This window comes from Pan troglodytes, chromosome 2 (assembly GCF_028858775.2).
Source record: "Pan troglodytes isolate AG18354 chromosome 2, NHGRI_mPanTro3-v2.0_pri, whole genome shotgun sequence".
Classification (NCBI taxonomy): Eukaryota; Metazoa; Chordata; class Mammalia; order Primates; family Hominidae; genus Pan; species Pan troglodytes.
Window position 1 is genome coordinate 61,384,788 of NC_086015.1, and position 18,320 is coordinate 61,403,107.

Here is an 18,320-nt window from a genome sequence, read left to right on the forward strand (position 1 = left end):
ACCTGACAAAGGTCTAATATCCAGAATCTACAAAGAACTTAAACAAATTTACAAGAAAAGACAAACAACCCCATTAAAAAGTGGGCAAAGGACATAAGGACACTTCTCAAAAGAAGATATTTATGTGGCCAACAAACATATGAAAACAAGCTCAACATCACTGATCATTACAGAAATGTAAATCAAAACCACAATGAGATACCATCTTATGCCAGTCAGAATGACGATTATTAAAAAGTCAAGAAACAGATGCTGGTGAGGCTGCAGAGAAATAGAAACACTTTTACACTGTTGGTGGGAATGTAAATTAGTTTAACCATTGAAGACAGTCTGGTGATTCCTCAAAGACCTAGAACCAGATATACCATTTGACACAGCAATCCCATTACTGGGTATATACCAAAGGAATAGAAAACATTCTATTATAAAGGTACATGCATGTGTATGTTCACTGCAGCACTATTCACAATAGCAAAGACATGGAATCAACCTAAGTGTCCATCAACTATAGACTGGATAAAGAAAATGTGGTACATATACACCATGGAATACTATGCAGCCATAAAAAGGAACAAGATAATGTCCTTTGCAGAGACATGGATGGAGCTGGAAGCCATTATCATCAGCAAACTAACACAAAAACAGAAAACCAAACACCACATGTTCTCACTTATAAGTGGGAGCTGAAAAATATGAACACGTAGACACAGGGTAGGGAACAACACACACTGGGGCCTGTCAGGGTGGGTAGGAGGAGGGAGAGCATCAGGAAAAATAGCTAATGCATGCTGGGCTTAATACCTAGGTGATGGGTTGATAAGCGCAGCAAATCACCATGGCACACGTTTACCTATGTAACAAACCTGCACATCATGCACATGTATCCTGGAACTTAAAATAAAATAAAAATAGTACATATATAAAGTATAAAGAAAACAATAAAACTTACCCATAATCTTACCACCACAGAGATAATTACTTTAACATTGAAGTGTATTCCTTTCCAATCTTTTTTTATTCTTTTTATATATGTAGATAAATATCAATCTTTTTTTAAACAAAATATCACCTATTCTGGATATAGTTTTATATGCTGCTTTTTCCTTCTTTTGCTAAGCATTTTCTTATTAATATCCTGTGTGTGTGTGTGTGTGTGTGTGTGTGTGTGTGTGTGTGTATATATATATATATATATATATGAATGTATTTCTATTTATGGTCATAGCATAGATTCCTAGGGGTGAAATTTCTGTCTCATTCAGATACAAGTCAGAAGTCATGGTGTCAGAGGAATTTGAACCAGAGCAACTCCATCTTGAGCAGGGGGTGGGTAAAATGTGATTAAAACCTACTGGACTGCATTCCCAAACGGTTGGGCATTCTAAGTCACAGGATGAGATAGGATGTCAACACAAGAAACAGATCATAAAGACCTTGCTGATAAAACAGATTACAGTAAAGAAGCTGGCTAAATCCCACCAATACCAAGATGGCCACAAAAGTGACCTCTGGTCCTCCTCACTGCTACACCCCACCAGTGCCCTAACAGTTTACAAATGCTATGACAATGTCAAAAAGTTAACCTCTATGGTCTAAAAAAGGGAAGCATAAATAATCCCTTGTTTGGCATATAATCAAGAAATAACCATGAAAATGGATGACTAGCAGCCCTTGGGGCTGCTCTATGGAGCAGCCATTCTTTTATTCCTTTACTTTCTTAATAAACTTGCTTTCATTATACTCTGTGGACTCGCCCTGAATTCTTTCCTGCACGAGATCCAGCAACCCTTTCGTGGAGTCTGGATCGGGATCCCTTTCCTGTAACAATGGCAGGTAACCTGAACCCAACTGCCCATACTAAAAGCCCAATATAACACGGTTGGCTTATAACTTACTTGTTACAGATGGCTATTTTAGAGGATTATGTGATTATTTATAGTAACAAAGTATAAAATTTGACAAAGTTTTAAAATATTCACAAAACATAAATATTAATGACCTACAAATATTCCTTTTTAAACCATCTAGAAGCATCTAAGAAAATACATACCTCTCCTTTGCAACAACAATACCTAGTAATTGATCTTCAAGTCCTTCTGGAGTTATCATGAAATTGAGCAAAGACACTTTTGTAGCCAGTTCTGGCATATAGTGTGGGTTTCTCAGTTTTGTGGTGATATAAAATTTGAAATCAAAGGAATACTCAATAATGACCTCACCAAGTCTGATGCAATCAATGCCACCTATATTTCAGAAAACAAATGCATAACAAGTGAGCTAGTTACATAGCCCCTCATGCTATGTACTTCTATGGCCTTGCCTAGGTTACAAATAAACGGTCCTAAAGTAATTTAAAATAGAAAACAGGGCCAGGCTCAGTGGCTCACACCTATAATACCAACACTTTGGGAGGCCAAGGCAAGTGGATCACTGGAGGTAAGGAGTTCAACACCAGCCTGGCCAACATGGTGAAACCCCATCTCTACTAAAAATACTAAAAAAATTAGCTGGGTGTCATGGTGGAACACACCTGTAATCCCAGCTACTTTGGAGGCTAAGGAACAAGAATCGCTTGAACCCAGGAGGCAGTGAGCTGAGACTGCACCACTACACTCCAGCCTGAGCATCAGAGCAAGACTCTGTCTCAAAATGATAATAACAACATACAGAAAACAGGAGTGGCAAAAGTCACAGACACAGCAGCAAGTAAGCAATTATACAGCAGGACTCTTTCTGGGTTAATATAGGACATTTTCTCTGGTTGTCATAGAGCTTTGTAAATCAAGATTTATTTTGAGCTTTCTTCCTCCATCAATTTTCAATCATGATTCTAAAATATATGTAAATGACTAAAGCTCTTAAAGGTAATAGCACTTGGCAGAGACAAATTTTTATAAACAGAAAGATATTAGCTGGACAATGTTTACCTAAACTCAACTCAGGCCCACATTCACCATCACTATTCATGGTGGCTAATTCCTGTAATCCCAGCACTTTGGGAGGCTGAGGGAGGAGGATCACTTGAGGCCAGGAGTTTGACACCATCACTATTCATAACAACAGACTTTTTGTGGTCAAGGGTCACAGGATAAAGGAATTTCAAGCTGGCTTCAACTTCTTTATGTTCTCTGACAGTCTAGATAACAGTGGTTAAGGCAATGAAGAGAGGGCAAGGTATTTATCTTAGAATACCTGGCTAAGGTTCATTCCTGATAGCTTGTTCCAAATTTCCTTTCACTCATAACAATGAGCCAGAAGTTCTGCATTATTAACATTATTATTAAATGTATGTAGTAGGCTTCTTTCATGCCTCCAAGATAATTCAATCATCTTTCAGTTCTACAGATTAATAGTAATTGCTTTATACCTTGTTTAAAAGTTTGTCTGAGTAGTAAAGGCTCCAAAGATGGATCCAGTTCTTCACCAACATTTTCTAATAGAAGTGGAGTTCCAAACTGAATACAGTTTTCCAATGTTCTCATATAGTCTGAATCTGATAGCTTAATAACACTAAGCTGATTTTCTTTTTCAGAGTTTTTGATCCACTTATTGGCTTGACCCTGGGGGTCAATCATTAAAGGCCTAGAATATAATAAGAAAAATTCTGAGAGGAAGACATAGACGTTGAGATTTCTTTAAAATTATATAAATAATAAACATCACCATCAATCTGTACAAAGTATTTCACATACATTATCAGCATTACTCTTCACAAAAGTCCTATGAGAAAAAAATGAAAAGGAGTTTTTTTTTTTTTCTTATTTATTTTTCAAATGAAGAAATTCAGTCTCAGGAAGTACTCTGCCCAAGGTCCCAAGGTTCCAAAGCTAGTTCAGTGTTAAAAGTAGTAGGACCTTGTGAATCTATGAGCTCTGCTCTTCCCAATATAATATGCTGTCTTCATGGTAACTTTAATACACGACATCTGTTAACATAATATGAAAAAATACTATAAAATATTTGATAAACATTTAAAACAAGAGATCCACTAGCATAAAAGGGATTTCCTCAGATTATGAGTAGAATTACAAACTGTGTCCAAGTTTAGGGTGGTATATATCTGAGATCTATTTAGGAGTTTCTTCTGAGTTAGTATAGTAAAGACTGTGTTCAAGAACATATGATTCATGGTTCAGATGTGTAATATATGATGTGCTTTTCTCTTCCTCATGGATGATGCTGACTGTCCTAGGTTTCTCTTGTATTCAGTACAGTACATTAAATTTTCTTTTAAAAATATAGCACAGATGCCGGGCACGGTGGCTCAGGCCTATAATGCCAGCGCTTTGGGAGGCCAAGACGGGCAGATCACCCGATGTCAGGAGTTCAAGACCAGCCTGGCCAACATGGTGAAAGCCCGTCTCTACTAAAAAAAAGTAAATAAATACAAAAATTAGCTGGGCGCAGTGGTGGGTGCCTGTAATCCCAGCTACAGGGGAGGCTGAGGCAGGAGAATCGCTTAAACCCAGGAGGTAGAGATTGCAGTGAGCTAAGATTGCACCACTGCACTCCAGCCTGGGCAACAAAGATTGAAACTCCATTAAAAAAAAAAAAAAAAATATATATATATATATATAAAACTGTATTTAATTATATATATAATTTTTACATATAATATAGAATTTTATTTAATTATATATTATAAATTATATATATTTAATATTTATAAATATTTAAATAAATAAATATATATATAAAAATAACAGAAAAGGGAGTTTTTGTCCCATGTCACTTCAGCTTTCCCATTCTCTTTCTATTCCAACAGCTTCTAGGGCTAGGGCTAAAATCCCCTTTCCCTATGAATAAGCTCTTTAATTTATTCTCAAATAACTGTGTTCTTTTAGTTTCTTTCTTTCCCCAAAGACAAAACTAGCTGACTAGATGTTTTCTTTCTTGGCTCTAATTGTGCTGAAATCCCACCTAAAGTACAAAAAGGTCCAGACGGTACTTAAAATCTACTTTTCCTACCACAGCAAGAAAGCAAAGGCGTTCTGCAAACAATAAAGTTATTTTTTCATAGAAGTTACCTAGTAGTTAGACTAGTAAATGCTTTTAGTACCTTTCAAGCCCCTGTTTAAAGAGATATTATTTTCTTCCTTTCATGTCTTTATTATTGGAAAAATACAGTAAGTGTTCATTCCCTCACAAAATGTAACATCTATAAATTAACATTCTAATGTTAATAAATGTCCTTGGTAATGCCTAAATAAATGTTCTTGGTTATCCAATAATTAGAGATTCTTGTCTACTCTGAAAGAAATCTGACTTCTATTTAATATAACCTTATGTGAATACTGGAAAATTGGATTGTTGTGTCCATCATAGAAATAAGGCCAGGCCATGGTATTTGCATTCTAAGTATACCTTACTCTAGGTATGAAAATAATACTAGGCTACATTTGAGATCTTTGAGCAATCTGAAGAAAGCAGCATTATCCATCTATGTTTCTGACAGAGGTGGTAATTTGGAGGAAAATAAGCTTTGCTGTTAAGTAGCCAAAGCAATGTATAAACACTAAAAAAGGAACACACTATTTTGCATTTTATTTGTTTGTCTCCTACCTCCACCTAAGAGACATAGTAAGTGTTTTCATCATGGTTGAAACATAGCAAAATCAGAGCTTAAGATATAGACTAAAATGAGATATTCAAAGTTAATTATAAAAAACTAACATTTCTTGAGCACTTATGTGCTAAGTGCTTTCTCACAACATTTCTATGAAGTAGGAGTTATTTTCATTTACAGATGGGGAAACCAAGGCATTGAGAGGTCAAATACGTTACCAAAATCTCAAGACAGAAAGTGAGGAAGCTTGAACCCAAATGTTCTGACTCCAGAGTCTGAACTGCTCTCAACCATTGCACAATATTATAAACAGACAAACTGTTAGAAACTATAAAGAGCAAGCACAATGATTAATTATAAACTATGGTCACAACAGCATGACTGGCTAAAAATCCTTCTTCCTCCTAGTACTGATGGATAAAATATGACATTATTTTAAATGCATGGGTTAATTGAGGCTTGCATTTAAAAGACACATACATACATTCACACATATCTAATACATAGATACAGAAAAACACAGGTGCCGAAACAGATAAAACTAAAATCCAGAACAGTAAGTTTGTGAGCTAAACTGACACCTGGACTTGGGAAGAGTATCAGTCTGATAACCTAGAGGCTCACTAGGTCCATATGTTGGGGGAGGCTGGAACTGAGACCTTTGCATTAAGCTGAAACTCACAAAAGGCTTAATGAAGTCACTGACAGAAAAATTTCAAGCCTATGCATAAAGAGATAAGAAGGAAATGTTTTGATTCCCATCTCATATCTGGCTAGGAAAAAGTGTCCCCTGAAAATGTGAATGTGTAGCTGTGGGTCTATATCTCATACAGGTTTAGGATATAAATTTATACCACCTGCATGACTGAGGAAACTCCAAGATGGAAAATTAACATGTTTGTGGCCAGCAATACACCAAAGAATCCTGGAAGAAGCAAAGGCAACACACACTGCAGCTGAAAGTAGATTTGAAAGTTTACCCCTACTGCCACTCCAGTGGTTCCCTAACTGAAGTTTAGTTTTTTTTATTCTTGGAAAGCATAATATATATAAATATCAAAGATAAGAAAAATTTTAATGAAATGTCTTCTTTTAACATCTTAACATATACTCACAGTATTCATTTCTTAAAAAATGACTTGTTCTTTGATTTTAGGCTATTAATGGTAAATTACTTTAAAAATGTATTTGTATTTCTTAAGTGTAGCATTTCATACTAAAAATCACCGAATTGTACAATTTAAAAGGGTAAATTTTATGGTACATGAATTATATATCAATACAGCTGTTAAAAATGATGGGAGGTGGGGGCACTACAAATGCCTGTAGTTCCAGCTACATCAGGAGGCTGAGCCCAGGAGGTCAAGGCTGCAGTGGGCCATGATTGCACTACACTCCAGCCTAGGTGACAAACTGAGACCCCCATCTCAAAACACGCACACACACACACACACACACACACACAAACACACGTGCATACACACCTGGACACACCAAACTGCTGAAAACTAAAGACAGAGAAAAATTGGAAAATTTCCAGAGGGAAAAAAAGATACATTACATAAAGAGGAACTAAAGTAAGACTTAGAGTAGACTTCTCATCAGACTATGTAGGTCAGAAGCAATGTAGTGACATCTTGAAAGAAAAAACAAAAAGCCCCAAAACAAAAGCAAAAAGCAAAAAACAACTGTCAACCCAGAATTCTAAACTCAGCAAAAAAAAAAAAAAAAAAAAAAAAAATTCTTTCAAAATGAAGATGAAATAAAGACTTTTTTCAAGGTTGGTTAATAGATACAGAAATATAGTTAAGTAGAAGGCACAAGATCTAGCATTTGATAGTGCAGTAGGGTAACTATAGTTAATAATAGTTTATTGTATAATTCAAAACTGCTAGAAAAGAAGAATTGGAATATTCCCGACATAAAGAAAATATAAATGTTTAAAGTGATGAATACCCCATTATCCTGATTTGATCACTGTACATGGAATGAATGTATTAAAATATCACATATATCCTTGAAATATGTACAACTATTACATATTAATTGTTTTAAAAGATTTTTTTTAGGCCAGAAAAAGAAAAAAGCTGAATTCACTGCCAGTAGACCTGTTCACGTGAAGTGTTAAAGGACATTCTTCAGGCAGAAGAAATGTGAAACCAAACAGAAACTCAAAGAAATTAAGAGTTCCCAAAATGGGAAAAAGATGAAGGTAAACATAAGACTTTTTTTCTTATATTTAATCACTCTAAAAGATAAATTATTGTCTAAAGTAAAAATAAAGAGAATGTATTATAGAATTTATGGCATTTGAAAAAGTGAAATATATAACAGCACAAAAGACAGAAAAGAGAATTATACTGTTGAAAGATATTTACGCTATATATATAATAGCATAAAATTATTTGAAGATATTCAGTAAAGAACTAGAGATGGATGATATTATAAATACCAGCACAAACACTAAAAATAGGGAGTGTTTAACCAATAAGCCAATGTGGACATAAAACGGAATCATAAAAAAAAAATTCAGTTAATCCAAATCCAAGAAGAAAAAGAAGAAAAAAGGAACAAAGGAGACAAATAGAAAAGAACAAGATGGTAGATTTAAACCTAAGTGTATCAATAATTCCACTAAATGTAAATGATCTAAATACTGTGATTAAAAATAGAAAGAAAAAGTCATTTTAAAAGCAATTCACAAGTCCTCACTAAAATTAGAAAGACTAAAGGGACAAAACAGTGAGGAAATAATGGATAACTCAACAAATAGTGCTGGAGTAAATGGCTATCATTATAAAAATAAATAAAATTACCTTTCATCATGTCCAAAAATGCAAAAAGAAGGAAGCAAACACGAGAGTCCTAATTGTAAAAAGTACACTGCTTTTCCAGGTCATGACTCTTTTTCTGAGAACTACACTCCTGGTCTTCAATACTCGTGTTTGTTACTCTGGCTTGGGTCCCGCAGCTGTAAGTTACTAGACCTAAGGTGAATATTTGTCCCAAGCTAGACCAATCAGATGTTTTTCACAGGAATTAGAATTTGGACTCAGTGGTTATAGTTAATCTATATTATTCAACTGATTTTTTTTTTTTTGAGACAGAGTCTCACTTTGTCACCCCAGCTGGAGTGCAGTGGCGCAATCTTGGCTCACTGCAACCTCCGCCTCCCAGGTTCAAGCGATTCTCCTGCCTCAGCCTCCTGAGTAGCTGGATTACAGGCGCACACCACCACACCTGGCTAATTTTTTTTTTTTTTTTGTATTTTCAGTAGAGGTGGGGTTTCACCATATTGACCAGGCTGGTCTTGAACTCCTGACCTTGTGATCTGCCTGCCTCAGCCTCCCAAAGTGCTGGGATTACAGGCGTGAGCCACTGTGCCCAGCCCACAACAGCCATTTTCTAAATTGCAATTTAAACAATCTGAATGGTCACGAAACACATGGAAATGGGTTCTAAAACAGAATTAACCGACTCAAGGGTCTAATATTCTGTTAAACAGAATGATCCCTGCTCTACCACAGAACACATTTTTTATAACCAAAATATATTCTTTTTCAGATTATATTATATTTTGCTTATTGCTTATAAGTTTCAACCTAAGTATCTTTGCTCTCAGGTAAAGTTTTGAGTGCAAACTCAATATGATTATACACATTCTTATTTTATTAAAACAATACTGTCAATATAAACAGGAGTTGTTTTGAAGCTTCCAGAAAGATTTGCAAAGAATATAAAACAAACAATAACTCAAACTTTCAGGATGTTAGATTTCCTTATATCTTTAATTTATCTCATCTAAAAGAAGACTGAAATTTCCATTATGGTTTTAAAGGCAGTGAGTGTGATATCCTATTCTACAATTCACTCCAGCATAGTAATTAAGGGCAAGGATTTGAAAGTCAGATTGCCTGGATTCAAATTCTGACTCTATCACTTATTCACTAAGTTATCTTTACTAATTTAAAATTACTAAATCATTCTGGGCTTCAATTTCCTCATCTATAAAACGGGATAATAATAATACCTAACTCACAGGACGTTGTGAAGATGTAGGGCACTTAGACTAGTATCTGATAAATCTAAGAGCTCCATAGTATCTATCACAGCATATTTGAGACACAGTCCCATGAAAAGACTCTTAAAATTAGATGACAGTGTCACTACATAACCATTATAGAAAACTATTTCTCAAAGGAAAGTAGTTTTCCAAGTTTTTCAAAGTGATATAAATAAAAGGATAACAATAAAGGCCATTTGAAAAGTTTTTATAGTTATCAGACTAACAATGATAGCTAATAAAAAAGGTACCCATGAAATTGCATAAATTATCAAGTTACAGTATCTTGAAGATGGGTAGCAATACCTAGTTAAAACAAGTACATTGTATAGCCAGAAACTAGAAATAGCCCAGAGGTCCATCAGTAGGAGAATACATAAACAGTGATATATTCATAAAATGGAACTCAGCAACAAAAAATAGGAACAGAGTACCAATGCATGCAATAACATGGATAAATCTCAGAAAAAAATATGCCAAAAGAAGCCTTACCCAATAACATATACATTATGATTCCTTTATATGAAATTCTAGAAGTAATCCATACAAAAATAACCTAGGCAAAACTAACCTATGGCGCGAAATAATCAGAACAATTATTTCCTGGGGTGGGATGAGGGTAGGGATTTACTGGAAAGGAACATAAGGAGACTTCCCTGGTGGTAGTCATGTTTTGTATCTTGATAGAGATTTGGGTTACACCAGTGTATATCTTTGTTAGAACTCACTGAATGGTATGGTTTTGTGTATTTCATGTATGTAAATTTTACCTCAAAAGAATAAAACATAAGCAAATATTGAACTTTAGTTGATGATATGCATGCTGAAGTACCTGGAAGGAAGCATACCTATGTCTGCCATTTACAGGGAAATGCATTTTAAAAGATGGGTTGACGGAGTGATAGAGGGAAGGACAGGTACATGATAAAGCAGCAAGAATACTAAAATGTTAATTGCAGAATCTAGGAGATGGTAGTTATATTGGTGCTTATGATAAAATTCTTTCAACGTTTCTATATGTTTGAAAACTTTCAAACAGAACAACAGAAAAAATAAATAGTTTATATTTCTTACCAACGCCTACAGTTGTTAACGATCACTCCGTTATCTATGGAAAATGTATCTGTTGGTAAACCAGCAATATTCCAAGCTCTAATTTTTACTGGATCACCCAGGGTTTTACTCAACAAGAACTCCTCTGAACATGGGATTTTTTTCTTCTGTAAGAAATAAACAAAAATCTATTTTCCTTCACCTTGTTAACTGAAATTTTTTTAAATTAAAATATTGGTTTAATTGTCACTAGGCATTATTTAATAACTCTAAGGAACAGAAAGAAAAGAAATTAAAAGTTGAATAGTGGAAGTATTTAACTGATGAAACAAGAAGCAAAAAAAGAAAGACCCCATGTTTTCAGTTATTTCTTCTCTTCTGCCGTTATTATCATTCTTTCCCCCAAAATATCCCAAAACATACTTTGGATGTTCTAAAACAAGACTTACAAAATATAAAACCACTACCTTGCACAACATGCTCCAATCTTTTGTACATGTTTGTCGAAAGCCAGAAGTGAAAGCACCAAGGTAAGCTATTACTCCTGCTGATACTAAGACATCGCCAGTTAAATTTTCATATGTTATCTGAAGGTCATCTGCAGCTTGGGCCCATCTGTGCCATCAACCAAAGGCAAAACAGATTTACAACAGAGAATGATGGGAGACAGTAATATAAAGGGCAAGGGTTTCCAGTCCAATTCTGTAACAAAAAGCTATAAAATTTGGACACCTGCTTATCTGTAAAATGAGGTTGGAACCCTTCTAGCTCTTATACGCTATAACATGTATCTATATTATGTGAATGACAATCTTCCTTTCATTATTAGAATATTAGACATTTCTTGCAGGACTTGGCCCTTCAGAAAAAGAAAAAAAAAAAACAAAACCCAAACACCAACATTTTGCCTAATAATTTTCTCTTGGATGATTTGGTCTAGTGGCTGTGCTATTTGTTTTAGTATTTATTGTTAGACTGTAAAACATAGGAACATGTGCAATTCATTACCAAAAATTACATTTAAGCTGTATAGAAGCTGACATACTAAGATTGGTATTTTTCCCATTTAATGAAACCCATACAATAAAAAAGTGTATTCCAAAACTATCTAATCTGTACTACAAAGTCTTGTCAAAGACACATTATTACTTTATCATGCTATTCATTCAACGAATAGAATAAATGAAACAGCTGGCTGTCCAATCCAAGTAAATACATTAGAATAAAGCTTACTGGCTTTGTTAGATCAAGCCAGTTATATCTTCCTTAACATAAAATTTAACCAATGAACCATGCATTCACTGATCCCTCCAAACATTACAAAAAATTTTGAACATACATAAAATTGGAAAGAACTGTACAACAAACAACTACATACTTACCACTTGGATTTAAAAAATTGTTACCATTTGCCTTGTTTGCCTCTTTTAAAAGACCATGTGAAAGCAATTTGTAAACACCATCCTCAAGACTGATATCCTTGTTTGGAGAAGCCTGGCCAGGTGTCTTCCAGAATGTCCCACATTCTCAACCAGCCATTGTAAAATCAGTAATCACAATAAATACCCAAAGAAGGTCACATATTCAAGGCTGACATTCCTAAATCTTGCTAAAACAAATAGAAATCTGACCTTGATTTTTCTCCACCCAGTCCTCCAATTAATTGTGAGGCTCTTTCAAGCTTCTTAGCACAGAGTTCCACCTGGTCTTCTAAAGCAGCCTTTTCCTCTGTTTTCTCAAGAAATGTCATTTGTAAATTTTCCAGATGATGTTCTACTTCTGCCAGTTCTGCTCTCTTCTGATTCAAAAGCTCCATTGTCTCAGCTAAAGACTTCTGAGCTTCTGATAAGCGAGCTTTCTTAGGAGCCACTACCTTTTTGGGAAGAATATATGCAGATATGATGTGTACTTTGTAAAACTGATATCTATATAATTCCTCCCTTATAAATATTATGGATTAGAAATGCATTGTAATAAATTATATAAACATTTTGCCTTAAATCTTCTGTTTTTACATACAAAGTAAAATATACCTATATATTTTATAAAATAGATAAATCTGGACTAGCAAATTGTTACCTATAAAATAGATAATTTATACTAGGCTAACAAAATGTCAAAATATGTAGCAAAAATGTCACAAGATGTCTCAAAATAATGAGTAGGTGTCACTTAAACTGTTGTCAAATAACAGAAAAACATATAACATGAAATAATAAGTGTTTGTTTATACACATGAATATGTTTTGGGTGTTTTTTTTTCCTTTCCAAGCTTGTGATTTTCTTCCCAGTCAGACTGAGGCTTACATCTACCTTGCCAGGATTAGAGCTGTGATGGTGGAAATAAAAAGGAAGAAAACCTCGATGCTCAGTTTCACTACCAAAACTGAATTTTCCCCAACAAATATTGAAAAGCCACACTTGACTGAGAGAAAAGGGATTTCCTAAAGTTTTTTTGTTATGCTCATCAGGCTATCAAGAATGCAGTTTGGCCAACTGGATCACCAAGTGTCCTCCAAGCCCTTGGTACAAAGAATGTAGAAGATGACCAGAGAGAGTGTGTGCCTGTTAGAAAGAAGATAGACCTAACTCTTCTGGTAAATTGCTGTGAATGAAGCTGAAGGCAAGGAGGGACAAGAGAGAGAGAGCAGTGTATCAGACACAAAACGCCCTGCTTTCTCTCTGCTGCACTGAAATCATGAAAGAAAATGTGTTAAATAAGTAGACAGAAAGCAGGAAGCTCCCTTTTCTGCTTCTGACTTCAGAGAAGACATTGCTGCATATTTCCCTCCCATGCTTCTGTATCAGCATGGGGCAGCTTGTATCAGAATAAAAATGGCAGTGTGGAGTTATAGAGTGGGAAGGCAGGAAAAAGCCTGAGTGCCTTGGCTTCTCTGCTTTGTAGAAAGGATCCACAAGATTCTACACATCTGTGGAACACGTGGAAATTAGCTGAGCTACCATGAGACTACTGTGTGAAGGGACAAGATGTTTAACGGAAAGACATCCTAGATAAAATTAATTTTATTTCTTTAACAGGTTTATTCAGGTCTGCTCCTTTGAAACTAACAAAGTCTCTATCTCTCTACATGTACATGTACATATATCATTTAGGAAGACCTTCCCTATTATTACAGCTTGATCATTTATTCTATCTTCTGAGCTTGTTTTAAACACAAGCTACCATATATTTTCATCTACCTTTTTATTTATATTTCTTTCTTCCTTAGGTAGAATTCTGCAAGCTGCAAGGGCAAAGCCTTTGTTGCCCTGGTCCTTTGCTAGCCAAATTTAGAAAATGCTCTTAACTATTCTCTGCTCTCCCAGAAATTTGGACCCAGTGGGTATTCCATAAAAGGTTCTATGTCAATGCATGTTCTTGTTTCAGGGGATCTTTCCATGCTCTGCCTCTTAACTCTACTGGATCCTCTTACTTCTGATCCTTTGAATCAACTTTTTAATCTGGCACTTTCCCCTTGATGTTTTAGATTTTTCTTTGCTTCTGCCTCATCAAACCTTAATTCCGTTTTCTCCTGGGTCCTAAAGCTATAAGTAAATCTGACTAATTCTACTCATGATCCCTGCTCCTGCGTCACTACCACCCACACCAGCCCCAACCAGGTTATGTTGTGCACAAATATTCTCCTCGTCTGCTAGGTATGCAATCGATATATGATAATACACTACAGCAGAACAAATTCTCTCTGTGGTCACTTTGAGAAACTTCTTAACCAGTAAATATAAGCACAGATTTTAATTCCTGGGAATATCTTAGTAGAACACAGATGTGCTAATGTTCAAAATACCTTTGCAACTCTGTCGTACACTTCCATGGCCATGATCCACTTACACAGACCCTCAGCTGCAGAAGAAGCTTTAGCAACCTTAGGGGGATCAAATTCAGGGTTCGTTAAGTATTCACTACGAATCTTCTGCATAACAGTCACCTATAAAACAAAGATTTAAATTTTAAATTTTCAATATAGATCACATAATCATCAGATGGAAAAAAATCATATACAATAAAAACATTTGTATAAAAAAGTTAATGTTGGCTTTAAAAGCCAAAATAAGTATTTTGAGATAATTTAAAAATAAGCATAATTGCAGTAGAAGTATGTCATATTTGTGAGCAAAATATGCAAATGTATTACAGATATTAAGGCAAAATGTTTCTTCCAAAAATATTAAAAGACTTACAAGTTTAGGCCGGGTGCAGTGGCTCACACCTGTAATCCCAGCACTTTGGGAGGCCAAGGCTGGCAGATCACTTGAGACCAGGAGTTCGAGGCCAGCCTGGCCAACATGGTAAAACCCTGTCTCTACTAATAGTACAAAAATTAGCTGGGCATAGTGGTGGGTGCCTGTAATCCCAGCTACTCAAGAGGCTGAGGCAGGAGAATTGCTTGAACCTAGGAGGTGGAGGTTGCAGTGAGCCAAGATCCCGCCACTGCACTCCAGCCTGGGTGACAGAATGAGACTCTGTCTCAAAAAACAAAACAAGCATAAGTTGAGAGAACAAATGGAAACAATGGAAAAGAACAATTAAACATTAAGAATAAGAATTTGAATAGAAAATAATATGCTATACTTTTTAAATCTTACATAAATTTGTGTATCAGATTTCTTAATAATTAATTTATCATAACAAGACATTTAGACAACTCTTTCAACTCAATTATACACTAAAAGAGTATCTTCTTAAATAACTTTTTAACTATCTGAGACAGCAATGGTTTTAAACATTATGAAAACTCATAGTATCATTAATAAATGTAATATCTCTTTATTATCTTAATCCTAAAATGGACTATTTCTGTATGTGTTGTAAACTATTGCATAATATTAATGTTCTTAAACATTTTAGCCAAGTCACATTTATAGAAAAAAACCCAATGCAACTCACTGGAATGTTGTCCTTGTCATATTCTTTCAAATCTCTTAAGAAATTCATATCTCCCAGAAGTTTTTTGCTAGGTCCCCAGTAATCTAATATCTACAAATAAAATTTATGGAAATTTGTTAAATTTGCAACTAAAAATGCTAGATGCAAAATTTTTCTTCTTGAAGTTTAAGAGGCATTCTCCAGAGAAACTAATCATATACTTTTTGTTTTGAGATGGAGTCTCGCTCTGTCGCCCAGGCTGGAGTACCGTGGTGCAATATCGGCTCACTGCCTCCCAGGTTCAAGTGATTCTCCCACTTCAGCCTCCCGAGTAGCTGAGACTACATGCATCTGTCACCACACCTGGCTAATTATTGTATTTTTAGTAGAGACGGGGTTTCACCATGTTGGCCAGGCTGGTCTCCAACTCCTGACCTCAAGTGATCCACCTGCCTCAGCCTCCCAAAGTGCTGGGATTACAGACGTGAGCCACCATGCCCAGCTTAATCACATACTTTCAAAATATCAACTTACATCTCCTTGGAAATTAAGACTTTTCTCAAGAACATGTTAAACATAAAATATTTTTAAATATGGAAATGCATTTATAGACTGAATTTGTTTAAAAAAGTAAACACTGAAAGGAAAATAATGTGGTTATTTCTTTTGAAAACTTAAGCTACTTGCATAAATGCCATCACAATTTCATATAAGAAAATAAATTTTTATTACTTCTAAATTTATTTTCCTTTATTCTTTGACTCTTTCAAATAAGAAAAGTAGCAAACTTTTTCTTAAAGACAAATTCCACACTTACCTAGGCTCTCCAAGCGAAATTAAAGGAGAAAGCAGAAGGCCAAAGAGTACACGTTGCTCTGCCAACCACAGGGTAAAAGCACATGCTACTTATACTGGCAAAAGAGCTGAAATAACCAGCTGAAAGTTCTTTTTTTCTACTTCCGGAAGCCTGATAGGGAGGTGTGTGTGTGTGTGTGTGTGTGTGTAAATGAGAATAACTCAATAAGGTAAGAGCCTATTTATTTTCTTTATTATCTCAATGAAGGACAGAATGGCCAAAAAAAAAAAAATCTAATTCTTTAAATTCAGGAATTTAAACCCAGGTATTAAAAAAACCTGAAAATAAAATTAGTCTGTAAATTCAGTTTAGAATGGATACTATGCCTTCCTTTTTAAGGGATGTATCCTTGAATAATAATTGTAATAATAACAGCTAACATTTATTGTGTACTTATTGTTTGTGAGGCTTTATACCTAAGAACTTTATATGTATTAACTAATCTAATTCTCTTATTAGCTTTTTGAGGTAGATACTATGAGTACCATCTTTTTTTAATGGAATTCCACACGTTAAATATCTTAACCAAGGTCACACTGCTAGTGGGGTCCGGATTTCTGAATACAGACATTCTAGCTCCAGGGCACATGCTTTTAACAACTTTGCTATACTGCTTAACTCAGATGTTTTGGGATACCCAGAAAGGATCTTAGCTGGAAAAGTACAGGTATCTCAGTGTTCATTTAGGTCCAAGCCCATGGTAGTGGAGAATTCTGCATAGACAGAAAAGGAGATGGAAGCAACTAGAACCACATTTTTCTTTTTTTTTTTTGAGCTGAAGTCTCACTCTGTCACCCAGGCTGGAGTGCAGTGGCACAATCTTGGCTCACTGCAACCTCTGCCTCCTGGGTTCAAGCAATTCTCCTGTCTCAGCCTCCTGAGTAGCTGGGATGACAGGTGCCCACCACCGCACCTGGCTAATTTACATATTTTTAGTTGAGATGGGGTTCCACCAGGTTAGCCAGACTGGTCTGGAACCACGTTTTTTGACACTACATTGTCTTAGCTTTACCCTAGAATATATACAGACAATAATCTGGAAAACAATGTTTCTTCCCTAATTTGGGTACTGTTGATATTTGATAACAGTTGCTGCTGACAAGTTCTATACATTCATGAATATGATTCAAATCTGTGTCAAGTTATTACCTTGCCTCCAGTCCCTGAAGGATCTGAAATTTTTTCTGGTTTTATATCTTTCATGACACAAACAGCAGCCATAACTAGTTTAACACCAGATGGAGGATTCTTCATTGATTTCACAATCGTAATGTCGGCTGGCTAAAAGAAAAAAACAAAAAACAAACAGGACATCTTCAGAATAGTTTACTTTTAAATAATGAAAAATTTCAAAGTAATGTTGGGGAATAATAAAAGCATCCCTTTTTGTTTGAAATCAAAGTTGTTGTTCTTTTTTTTTTTTACTTCAGGTTATGAAAGAATTAGCAAAAGAGAATTCAGCACAGATTAAGACTAATGGTTTTCAAATGTTGGGAGGGGTCAGTCATAGATGCCTATGAGAATATAATGGCAGCTATAAATCCACCAGAAAATATAATTTTTCACATATACAATCACATACCACACCCATACGTGGAACCTAGGTTAAGAATCCCAATTTAGACAAAGACTTAACTCTATATTTGCTTATATATATTAGTTCTATTGAAGAAGATGAAAGAAGAGGTACGTCCCAATTCCAAACCTATTTTCTAAAAAGGCATATATTGTTATAATAGATAGTATAGATTCACTTACCCACTCCAATATATTTCTGACATTTCTTGCAAGATGCAAATGCTGGAAAGCTAACAACTATCTATCTTAGTTTTTCAAGCAATTAGAGTTCTGGGTGAGAATTAGATTCCAGATCACTTGAGTGATACTAGAATTCAGA

At 35.1% G+C, this 18,320-nt stretch overlaps 1 protein-coding gene across 1 annotated transcript in view; it reads right to left on the minus strand.

Annotated features, from left to right (window-relative positions):
• The window catches only part of DNAH12 (dynein axonemal heavy chain 12), a 262,414-nt gene that overhangs the window by 71,147 nt on the left and 172,947 nt on the right, over window positions 1–18,320 (minus strand). Inside the window, exons 52-59 of the mRNA XM_054682010.2 lie at window positions 17,573–17,700; window positions 15,589–15,678; window positions 14,489–14,629; window positions 12,314–12,555; window positions 11,150–11,297; window positions 10,704–10,849; window positions 3,368–3,582; window positions 2,051–2,243 (exon numbers count right to left, since the gene is read on the minus strand). Coding sequence (XP_054537985.1) covers window positions 2,051–2,243; window positions 3,368–3,582; window positions 10,704–10,849; window positions 11,150–11,297; window positions 12,314–12,555; window positions 14,489–14,629; window positions 15,589–15,678; window positions 17,573–17,700 — 1,303 coding nt within the window. The remainder of the gene's footprint in view (window positions 1–2,050; window positions 2,244–3,367; window positions 3,583–10,703; window positions 10,850–11,149; window positions 11,298–12,313; window positions 12,556–14,488; window positions 14,630–15,588; window positions 15,679–17,572; window positions 17,701–18,320) is intronic.